Below are 12,158 nucleotides of genomic sequence, written 5' to 3' on the forward strand. Positions count from 1 at the left end.
GATTAGCATGATGATGCCTTAAGCAATTGTTCTCCTCCTCCTCCTCCCTCTTTCTCCATCTGAATTTCCAGGGCAGATAAAGTTCAGCTCCTGGGAGGAACCACCAATCACTTTTTCAGCTACTTCAGCACCTTTCACATCAGGGCAGAGACTGTTGAAAATGCATTTTCTTGGGATTTTTGTGCCACAGAGAATCATGTTGCCTTGCAAAAAATAAACAATCACATAAATAATCAAGGTCAGGCTAAAAGAGTCCCTGTTGCCCCAACAGGCTGGCAATGAGGCATTTAAAAAGGCCATATATACTCTTTTTTGTTCACTTCAAGCCTGAGAGTGAAAACACAATGCAGAGCTGGGTAAATACAGTCTTTAAAGATTTGATGAGTTTGATTTTTGGTGAGCTCAGCTACAAACTATGACTAGGCTGTACATAGAGGGTAAGAGCCAGGGTTGGAAAGGCATGAAGAAAGTGGGTCAGTTAGCACAGAAGGCCTCATAAACTGAGTGGCGGTATCCTACATCTTTTACCCATAGCACAAAACACAGAAAGTGTCTACACTCGGTGCTCCTCTCGAGCTCCAGAATAATGCAGTTTAAGATAGAAGACCAGCCAGTGAGGTAATAAGAGAGTGGAGGTGAAGCCAGCCAATCAGAAAGAGACCTGGAAAGACAAGGGAAAGGTTGCCTCAGCTCTGTCCATGGTAAGGCTTGTGGTTGGGTCCAAATGCTGTAAAGATTGAGGATGGCACTGAAGTCCAAGACACCCAAGAGGCTGACTCCAAAGCTGGTTACTTATTCATCTGTACCTTGAGCATCCTTTGAACATCATGCACTGTTCTAGGCAGCAGGGATGTCCTGAGACAAAGCTGTTCCTTGCTCTCCCAGGGTTTACAGATGGTGGGTGAAAGGAAAGGAAAGCACAAAGGAAAATGATAGCACCAGTGCTGAACCAGGAATATCAACAGGCACCATTTCAGTGCCTTAGAGCAACTAATTCTGGCCACAGGTTTAGGAAGCAATGAACATGACCACTTACTTCTGTGCTAAACCGTGCTCAGTGCCTTCTTATGCAATCTCAGCTAACATCTAAGTCTTATCACAGTGGTATAAAACAAGTGTTAACAGTCTCATTTTACCGATGGTAAAACTGGGCCTCAGACAAGTCAGATCTCTTGATCACCATCACATTAGCAGCAGGTGCTGGGCTGGGGGAACGACTCAAATTGTCTGTGTTGATTCCATAGCCTGGTCTTTTGAATATCCCAAAGCCCATAGATATAGGACACCAAAAATACTCTTCTATTGGGATCATTTTACCCAAAAACACTTGAAGATGACAGAGGTAACAGCATGAGACACAGAAAGAATTAAAATAGTGCTTTTAATATAATTTTCAGCAATGTACAGTGTATACTTTATATCACATATTTCTAAACTGCTCATTTGGAAAATATAAGCTGCAAAAATACAGAATACCACACTCAAAATCTATTGAGTATGTGCTTTTTGCCTCCTCTACTCTGAAATGGGGCGATTTTTAGACTTTCTAGTAAAATCTAGCTTTGGCTGATTTCTTTGGAGCTGTTGCAATCCTCAGTCAGAGAAACATTCTTCAGAAGAGCCTCTAAAGCATGGCAGCAAGCTGCCCTCGCAGAAGCCAGAGCTGGGGTAGGCGGAGGGGAATGCACTCCAGGTCAAGCTTGCGACCCAGAAACGCCTACTTCCGAGGGCTACTGGAGGACTCTGGACCACATCCTTAGTCCTTGTCACGGGCCTGTGCTCGAGGCCTCAAAGGAAGCACACATTGGATACTCCACACAGGGACCCTTGAGTTTTCAGGCAGGGTAGAGCGCTACGTCAGGCCTGGGAGGTCTGTGGGTGGTGATGGGCCATTCTCTGCAGGAGGAGGAAGAGGGCAGGCCCTCAGCTTCGCACAAAGGAGTCTTCTGAAGGAGAATGTGATTCAGGGCAGGTTTTCTCAGTCTCAATGTCTTGGTACTCTGTGCCTAAAGGGGAGGAGGGAAGAACAGCCAAGAGGAAAAACAGATCGGTCTTTTCTGCATTTCCTACTTTTTATTAGGCTTATATTAGAGCAACATGGCTTTGATGGAGATGAACAGGAAACTGAAGCAATAAAGCGCAGGTTTTAACCCATGTAACCCCAAAGGGACCGGATTCCAAGCCCATGGTGGCCCTTTGTGAAGGCTGAATCTTTCTGAGGATATGCATCTACATGTCCATACCAAAACCCAGGTAGAGGTTTCTTTCATGGGATGAGTAAGATGTATCCCAGTCAACCCATCTTGTTCTCATCTAAGTCTCCTATGAATGGACTTTGTGTCCTAGGCGTCTAAAGTCACTTTGTCTATTTATAATTACTCCGAGTACCACAGGAAGCCACTTGGCATCACAATGTCATGCCTTCTCCTCCAACATCCCAGACCAGTTTTTCATTCACTCACAGAAAATCACCCTGTTTTGAGTGAAAGTTGCCTCACCTGGAGCAGGTTTTTAAGCCAATGCCACACTTCCAAAACTGATGTTGTGGCTTCATTTAAAATGTATTACATGATATCTGGAAGCCACGCAGGTCTCCTTGACTGTGACACATAGCTTTCCTGTTCAGTGGGCCCACAAAGTCCCTGTTTACTTATATGTCCTCTTTAGACTCTGATCTGGAGGTGCAAAAAGTGACAGTGTGAAAATGTCACTATTTTACTGAGTATTGAGCTAATATTTGTCTTGTAGAGGAAGAAGCCCTTGACTTCTGGGCAATTTGGAGCCGCCTTCCCTGGCTTTGGCAAGGCTGAAGTCCTTATTACAGCCTTTTGGGTTCTCCTAGAAGCCTTTGGCAGGGAGTTGTGGACAGTGGGACAAATGAGAGAGTTGGGGTTGGTTCCTGCTTAGATGAGTACGACAGAGGGTGACGTTTGGCTCTGAAACTTCTGCTGACATGGCTAAGGTCAAAGGAAGCAGTGTTTTTAAAGCTCTGCACTGTTTAATTATGAAAGTGAACAGTTTTTCTCATTTTAGATTCTTATTTTTGTAGGCAAAATTTTACAGAAGTTCTCACCTCCAGCTCTTGGCTTGTTTTTCTAGAAAACTATAGGTTCCTACAGGGGGATTTCAATGGCTGGCTTCATAAGAAGCCACATCTGAATTTCCACGTTGGTCATGTGTGGCATACTGGAAAGAGTTCTGGTTCAGGAATTATACAGACTTAGAAATGGCTCCTGGTGGTGATCTTTCTAACTAGCTATGTGATCTACAAAGCTCAGACTTGCTGAGGATTAGTTTTCTGATCTGTAAAGTGGGAAAAAAAAATGACACTTACCTTGCAAGGGCAGGTGTGAAAGGCTGCTGGGAACAAAACATTCCTGCCACCTGGCATATGAATGGCTCTTAATAAGCATGAGCTCCCAGACCCTTCCCACCTTTAAGGTACTGGAGTAAAGCACAATTTAGGTTTTAGCTGGCTTCCTCTTTCAATGAAACTTTCAACACTTCATGGTTCTGGTTCATTTTATGGCCTTAGACTATAAGATGGTCTTGGTAAACGTGTCTCCATGATTGCTGTCTTCTATGTTTAGCATGAATTTTTTAAAAATCATTAATAAAAATGGCAAAAGTCTCACCCTACAGAATGCTGTACCCAAAATTTGCTGTGTTCCATTTGTTCATTGTGAAAAAACATAATCACTTGAACCTTAGGGGGGGAAATAGTGTAAATTTATGATTATCAGCAATTCCTGATTGTTGACTTGAGTCGTTATTATAAAAATAAGAATGTCGATATCTTCTGTCCCTAAAAACCTGGAATCTAGGCATAGAGTAACATATATGCAAACGGCGAGCAATTTCCATGTGTTTGAAGCCCTTGGGTCAGGGTTGGTCTTGGAGGTGGGTGCTGGGGATGTAGTAGTATCAAGCAGGAGGGATATGAGTGGGGTCTTCCCCCTGGTGCTGATGACCTCACTGAGACAGGCTGCCAGGGCACCGTGAGCTTTGAAAGTGCATATAAGAATGTGTTAGTATGGCAAATCTCCTGTTTCATCATATGTCCTATTTCTGGTGGGATACCTCATCTACCTGGACCACTGAGATCAGAAATAACACAAGAAGAGCTGATAGCCCCAGAATATAACTGCCACGGTGTTCTGCCTGTTACATCAGGAGGCACATGAATGTGTGGGGCCTCTAGTTCATTTGGGTTAGGGGCTTCCCAGTGAGAAGTCCCTCCCTATGGGTGGGGAAGGGTCCCTTATATCTTGCCTGGTAGGGAGACAACACCAAATTGGTTAAGGACATGAGCTTTGTAGTTATGTACCAGGGTTATGAGCCCAGCTCTGCTGTGACCTTGATCCAGTTCTGAAAGCTTTCCAAATTTTTATTCCTTCCCTTGTAATACGACGATAGCAACAGTTCCTACTTCAAAGGGTTATTGTTGGGATTAAGTGAACTAATACATGTAACAAGCTCAGCCCAGCAGCTAGCGCAGAGTAAGTACATGATAAATATTAAGCAGCCATTATGACGAACTATTAATAGAGCTCATGGATTATTCTATGTGGTAGACTGTTAGCTTTAGCATGCCACTGTTTTGCGTTGGTGGGGAAGAAGGAACAGGTTGGAAATTCTATTCCAGTGTTTGGATTCACTCATTTTCTACATATGTCCTTCAATTATCTGTTTCCATCACTTAAGAAAAAAAGAGTGATTTCTCCAGTTGAGCTATGGAGTGCTGGAGTTGAAAGGCACGGTAGGTTGCAGAGTTCAAGTTTCCACAGCACACCAGAAAGGTTTCTCTTCAGTTATAAACTCAGACAACAATGAGGTACTTACCTGCTTTTTCAAAATCAAAGAGATATCTGAATTAGATTTTCATTGCCAAAAATGTTAAGGCTTGGTGGACACCTTCTCCAAGACCCTTGTGGTACATGACTCAGTCAATGCCATGGCAGAGTTTTGGGTACTGGGCTCTTCCCTGCCTTTATTGAACTCCTAGAACCCCCCACCCCAACCCAGCAACATGCTGTGCTGCTGCAGGCCTCAGCCTAGAATGGAAAACTGTATATCATTGTCCTCCTGTTAGCTGCTTCTTTATGAATAAGCTTTGTTGGGACAGAGCCCACTCATTTGTTTACCCATTGCCTAGAGCTGATCTTGAGCTATACTTTCCTGGTAGCTTTCAGAAATGGAGTGTCTCTCTAGGGAGACACCTCCTTTTTCTCCTTCCTCTGCACCTCCTCTTTCTCCTCCCTAAAGCAGAGAGCCACTGTACTTTTCTTTCTAGACTACCTTCACCCTGCAGTCCTCCCAATTCTTGCCCCCAGAGTGAGTAATTCCTCATACCAGACAATATGAGGACATTCTCACTGCCTTGTGTCCAGCTCATTGCACTCGGAGCTCTTGGAGGGCAGGACACACTTTTCCATTTTTGCCAAAGCTTCCATATTTTAAGTAAAGGAATGAATGAATAAAGCATGGTAAGAATGCATCAAGCGTATACAATGTGCACCTTCAAGTGAAATGAACCTTGCCAAAAGAATAATCATGTTACCATGTGATGGTCTCTGAGAGGGACGAGTTCTTTCTTGTCCCTGACTCTGAAGCAGTTACACATTCCTGAGGTATAACACCATCTTTGTTTTTCCTAATTTCCAACTGTAGGTTTTTTGGCCCATGTTGTCCCTGCCATGCTGAGGAGCACCCTGAGATGCTGAGATTTCTTACAGACCATGAGGAGGGGAGGTGGGTCAGCTGTGTGGAGTCAGGCTCAGTTCCTTCTGTGTTGTTGGCCACAATCCCCAGAAGAGGCATCTAAACAAAATCTTCCCTGTCCCCACATAGGCTGCCAGGGAGGTTCTTCCAAAGTCTGCTCTTGAGTAACCACCATCCTAGGGACCTGGCTGTTATTTAAGGAGGAGCTGCTCTGGAGGTGGAGTTGAGATTGAGTTAGGCTAGATGGGGTGTTATGAATAGTGAATGGTAGAAAAGTGGGAGAAAGGCTATATCTGGATTCTGTGTTAATTTCCTAAGCCCAATTTAGCTTCATTAACAACTTGTCTTGGAAAAGTTGGTGTCTTTTGGGTATCTGACTTGGATTCTAACCTAATGGGTAAAGAAAGGGAAACATCATGGTAGAAGGGACCCCAAGAGAGGACAGTGGCAGGATCGCTGAGGCACAATCATGGGATCATTCTTTGCAACTTAGCCCTGGCTTCTGGCCAGGTAACTGGTTCACCAAAACCAGCAACAAAATCACCTAAGAACAGCAAAAGGCTGGTATTCATCTGCTGGACTGGAAAACTACTTGCCCGGGTTTCTCTTCATCTGAAACCTCCAACAATAGAACACAGCAAATAGAAACACCAGCTTTTCCTGTCCTTGTCCCTCTGGTCTAGACAGTACGTGTTGTGTTCTACACATTGACCTTTATGGCTTAACACTGTTGTGTTGGTTTCCACGCAGTGACCTTTTTGCTTTAACACTATGCAGTGGTGGTTCTAGGATTCCCACATGGTGCTGAGAAGCAATCACAGGCCTGGCTGGATGGGAGGAAACCATCGTTTGAGGGACCTAAAGCATCAGGCAGCAAAACAGCCAGCAGCGGGACAAACACCAGGCAGCCAGCAACTATTCCTCAGAGGTTTCTCTGTCACTCTACACAGACACTTCCACTTTATGTATCCCTCAATGAAGGGTCTCCCCTGGAAGAAACGGGGAATCTTTTTACAAAGAAAGATCTTTTACTGAGAAAATTCCTCAAGAGCAGTGTGCTCTGGGCTGGTGCCTTTGTGTGGGATGGTTGTGTGGGTCACTTTTCCAAATGAAAAGCCAGCAAAACTTGTAGTGTGTGAGGAGAAGCCTTTGCCCATTATTGGACACAAGGAGGTCTAACCAGAGTGTGGACGGGTAGATGCCACCTAATCAAATTTTAAAAGTCATCCCTAGAGGAAGGTGGAGGAAGACAAGTAACTGTGGAAGAAGCATTGCTTCCTATGTGGAAGACATTAGCAACACTGTCAAACAATTCCTCAGAGACTCTCGGCTTCCTCTTGTTATTTTGCCCATTGAGTATTACCAGAAAACTCCTTAGAAGGGCTCTGAGAAGAGGATTCTCCTGCTCCTTCATAAGCAGGCAAGGGGAAGCCAGCATGCTGTGGTGGTGGTCATAGCCTTCCTCAGTAAAGGCAGAAAGAGAGGAGAAAGCTACAGGTCTTCCTGCAGTGTTTAACCTTGTTTGAAGGAGACAGAAAAACCCATCCCCTGGACAGATGTTGTTACAAAATGTGTTTACCTCATATATGGAAGGCAAACTCTCTTGGTCCCTGTCTAGGTGTTATAACAGAGAGAGCCTTTTGTGTGTCCTGGGGCTGGTCCAACCAAAATGGTAGACGAATTGGAGGAAGAGAGAGAGAGAGAACTCCAGCATTCACCAGTGAGTGGTTTGTTCTGTCCCTTACCTTTCTTCTTTCTGTTAAATCTTAGGGAGATCTTACAAGGACATATTTCACTCGAATTACCACTGAAACCAAATGGATGAGCAAGGGAATGGCTGGTATCACAGAGGTACTGTGGTTCTTTACAGCACAAGGTAAATAAAAACTACACTGAGTTTCCTGATCTGTAATAGATGACAGAAACTAAAATTTCAAAAGGTGACAATACACATGAAAACCATTTTGCCATAAAGGACTTTAACTTTGTATTGAATTGTTGATAAAATGGAACCTATAGGGGTGTTTCCCTTTGTTATCCTAACATCTTTTCTTACTCATCTTAAAATTTTAGGGAAAAAAAATCCAAGATGCAAAGTGATAAAAAATCTTTTTTTCTTTAATAAAAGCAAATAGTGTCACAAAACAAACACTAGTCCTAGGGCCTCTGCATCTGTGTACCGAGTTTGGAGGTGTACACAGTGGTACAGGAGAGGGTAGTAATGTACTGGCAGTGCATTTTCGAAATAAAACCAAAGCAAAATCTGTGTAGAATATGATCAAAGTCTTTGGAGTGACAAGGTATCCATATTTTATGAACACATTGGAGAATTCCGCCCCCCACCCCCTTTTACTAGTTAAGGTACTAATGAGTGTGCCATGGTCACAAACAGGGCAACTTGCACTGGTGGATGACAGGTCTGTGGAGCAGTGTCCTCCCTGCCCACAGTGGCCCTGCCCTGCTCCTCGCCCCCAGCCATCCTTGCGTGGTGTCTCCTATAGTTACATGCTGTCCCTCAGACCTTCCCATTCACAGTGTTTGTTAGCAATTTGGCACACCACCACTGTTTCCTCTGTGTTCTTCCTTGATTCTTACGTGACCCTCGGAATAAACTGCAGTGAAAAGCAAACCAGCCAAGCTTTGTGGTCATTCCCACAAGCAGGCGGCTCGTGGAGTCAACAGGAGAGGACAAAGTACAACTCAACGGCGCCCTTTGCACATGTGCCTGTGTTTGTGTACTGACTTATTCTCTGTCCCCTTAAGGAAATGGCCAGAGAGGTTTAGTGTGCTGGTTTCAGACAGGATTTTTGTCTCAAATAATTACAGGATTATTCTGAGGTTCAGCCACTTTCAAAACACACACAAAGCCCTCTTCGTTCAAGGTTGACCCTGGAACCATTATTGACATTTTCAAGCACTGGAATGTGATTGCTCCTTGGAGCTTGTGAGTCTATTCATTAACACAGCCTGCTCAAAGCTTGTGCTGGGGAACTGCGCTTTCTCTCTTTCTGGTCCCCAGAAGCATTGCACCCATGCACACAAACCCACATCTAAGCAATCTCCTCCACAGGCAGAAAAGAACGCCTTCTGGAATGTGGAACGGGAATATAAAAGGGCTTCCCATGACAGTGATCACTGAATCATGGGGAATAAAGCCAGAAGGCAAATTTGCAATTCATCACATTATCCCCTGTTGTTTCAAATGTGATTCTTTTAAAGGCAGGCTGCATATACACTCTCTTCGTGAAGCATTTTTTTCTTTTAACACATTGTATATTGTTATTGCAGAATATCCAAATGAGGATAAATGATAAAAATTACAATAGATTAATTGCATCCCTTGGATCACATTATATTTTTGGTGCATTAAAAAAGGAGAAAAGTAAAAGCAACCAGCATAATAAATCTGGTCTGTAGAACTGTGTTAGTGACTGAAGGGTTAACACAGATTTTAGTAGTAGTTAAAAATAGGAATTAGAGGATTATACATACAACAGTTTGAAATTCATATGCACTGTATTTTGAAAAAAATGGCAAAATGTTTGGCAAATGTAAGCAAATGACTTGGACTTAGGGCTCACCGGCTCTGAGCAGGTCAGTCATAGCCAGCTGAGGTCCACAGCTTCCTGAGGTCACTCTGTGGGTCTGGGGGGAGGGGGGGAGGTGGCCTTTGCCACTGCCAGGTGCTGCCAGGGGAAGGGGAAAGTTGCTGGCCCCCCACCCTTCTCCCCCTTGGGCCTCCAGTCTTGAACATGGAAATGGCGCTGGTGACAGATACCAATTACAGACTCCAGCTAGGATCACCCGTTAGCATTGCCAAGAGAACTCTAGGGCCTTGTACCACATGCAGGCTGGGTGAGCCGTCTGCACAGTGACCCATATTGCACAACTTAGAGGAGTAGAGCATCTGCCCCTCTGCCTTATGTGCCTCCCCGCCCACACGTAGAGGGGGTGGCATGGGATGTGTCTGAATCTGGCAATGTTTTCAGTTGGATCTTAGGTGTTTTTAGTAGACTTTTGTTTCTTGCAGTGTTTCTGTTTTGTATGTGTGTATATCCAGAAATGTCCATCCTCCAAGCTGGCCATCACTGTGCCCTGAATTTGGCAGTGCCTGTTGCTTGCAGCTGTCGGCATCCCACGAGGTGCCTTCAAAGCCAACTGTGAGCCCCAGCAGTGCGAACGCCCTCCGGGATGATCCTGTTCTTTCCTTATTCTGAATCGTGTCTGGCTCGGATTTTGAGCGAAAGGACAAAAGTTGTGTGTGCGTGCGCACGCGCATGTGTGTCAGTATGTTGAGTATTTTTAGGAAACCTTTTTTTTTTCCTTTTCTTTTTTTAAGAAAATGACCCTTGGATTACTAATGCAGAGTTCAGCCCTCCTTGCGTCACTATAAAACGGATTCCATGTTTTCACACCACTCATGGTCTTCCAGGTTGTAGATAAATTTTGTCCTATGTGTCTGGTGTGCGGGCACAGGGTCCCTCCCCAGATTGTCTAGGGTCAAAGTAGAGGCAAAGAACTCACTGGTGCTCAGCCCGCCCTCGTGGTTTTTGATGTAGCGTTTATAGTTCTTCCTCAGGCACTGCCACGTGGTGGTGTAGAGAAGGAAGGCGAAGGACTTGAGCGTGATGGCAATGCTGACATACAGGTATCTGTAGACCACGTTGTCGTAGAGGGCGCAGGCGCCCTGCTCCCCACAGAAAGTGCTCCAGAAGAGACAGGTGGAGTCGATGCCGGCCCCGAAGATGAGGGGTGGGGGGATGAAGCCTGTGAGAAGGAGAGGAACGTTTAAGGCTCTGGTGGCTGGTCCTGTAACACAGTGGATACTGGCAGAGACTGGCTCCCCTGTTCCTCACTGTGTGAATCTTCTTTCTTTATTGGACCACTGGGAAGGCATATTGGACCTGGTGGCTCTACAGCTCTATAGCTCAATGGCACACTGGAGAGCCAATGGCGTAGGTTCAAATCCCAGCTCTGCCTCTTACTGCCTGGACAAGTTATAAGACCTCTATATGCCTCTTTCTCCTTGTACAAAATGAGGATATAGGTAATAGTTTTTAATGAGAGCACCATGAAGACTACATTAATAAACGAGAAGAGTTTAGAATGGTAAGTACTGTGGCTGGCATGCAGTGAACACTATATGCCAGCTGCTGTTATCAAATACAGAGAAGGAGCCTCATGCTCATGCCTGGGCTCCCAGGGCCAGGTGTGCTTCTGGGTGGAGGGACCAGAAGGGACATATCGTGTGTACATAGATATACACACAGTTTCAAAGGAGACAAAGGTGGGCACACTTTGACAACTTCTCTTCCCCTAGAAATTACACTGGTGAGAATATTTTCCACGTTGAGCTGGGAACCAGCTTTAAAACCTAAGTAACAGGGCTAATGATATAGCTTAGCAGTATAAGCACTTGCCTGGCAAGTTCAAAGTTGAGTTCAACTCCGGAAACCAAACCAAACCAAACCTTCATAATAGAGCCTTTCAGATACTTATACCTAGTCATCAGAATTAGGAGACAATAGCTGTTCCCCATCATTAGTTCACTTCCACATTGTCCTCTGTGTTTGTCATTAGGGTTGCCAGGCCCGCCACACTTTAGAATCATCCCAGACCAACAAAACCTGAGTGTGTGGAGTACGGCTCAGTCATCTATAACACATTCACACATGATTCTGGCTGACTGGGGAGGGGGAGATTTTCTCATCTGTACTATGGGAAAAGATGAATCATTAATATGAATTAATTAGAAAACACTGTTTCTCCCCAGAGACCAGACTGTGTTGTCATCACCTTCAGTGTGAGACCTCAGATGTGCAGCATGGTTGTGGCAACCAGGCTAGGAACAGAGCTGAGGTCTGTGACTACTGTATCACTAGCCAGGGCCAGCTCCAGATTGTCAGATTTGACTTATTCTCAGAGGCATTTGCCTTAATAAAGTGTTGGGATGTACACACTTAGTCCAGAAAAATGCACCTATGCACAGAATCAAAGCAAATAAATGCACGTCTATGGGATTATAAATCCCCAAAGTTTGTCCATCATGGTCAGAAGAACACCTGCATTGTAAGCACTCCAATGGCCTGTGGGAGAGGAGGGTTGGAGAGGCCACAGGGCTTCCCTTGTTCAGTGAGGCCTGGAGTGGGCCGAGAGAGTCTGTATCACCCTCCCAATGCAAATGAGGCCAGAGGAACCCGGGCTCCAGGGCTGAGGTACCTCAGTGCCTTCCTTCAAGCGCTTTACCTCCATCACTTGTTACCATCAAGAGAAACCCCCGAGATGACTTCTAGTTATAAACCTCAGTTAACTTCCCAAGCAGCTTGATTTCATAAACTCTAAGCTCAAAATCCCATACCAGTTGTTCCCTCTTTCCGGTTCAGAGCTTGCAGAATGAGAACTCCTGTGCCATAATCCCTGGGGTCCTGAGGCTGCCC

At 44.9% G+C, this 12,158-nt stretch overlaps 1 protein-coding gene across 4 annotated transcripts in view; it reads right to left on the minus strand.

The window, feature by feature from the left end:
- Positions 1-1,362: 1,362 nt before the first annotated feature.
- The window catches only part of Slco3a1 (solute carrier organic anion transporter family member 3A1), a 279,852-nt gene continuing 269,056 nt past the window's right edge, over positions 1,363-12,158 (minus strand). For 2 of the 4 annotated variants that reach the window (XM_063249991.1, XM_023567381.2), the window contains exon 10: positions 7,819-10,488. In XM_063249991.1, coding sequence (XP_063106061.1) covers positions 10,109-10,488 — 380 coding nt within the window. In that variant the 3' untranslated portion in view covers positions 7,819-10,108. Of the gene's footprint in view, positions 2,007-7,818; positions 10,489-12,158 lie in introns of those variants that run through there. The other 2 variants (XR_010047952.1, XM_063249992.1) reach the window with 2 other exon arrangements.

The sequence above is a fragment of the Cavia porcellus genome, unplaced genomic scaffold, assembly GCF_034190915.1.
Source record: "Cavia porcellus strain 051 isolate PalLab524CR breed Dunkin Hartley unplaced genomic scaffold, mCavPor4.1 scaffold_6, whole genome shotgun sequence".
Classification (NCBI taxonomy): domain Eukaryota; kingdom Metazoa; phylum Chordata; class Mammalia; order Rodentia; family Caviidae; genus Cavia; species Cavia porcellus.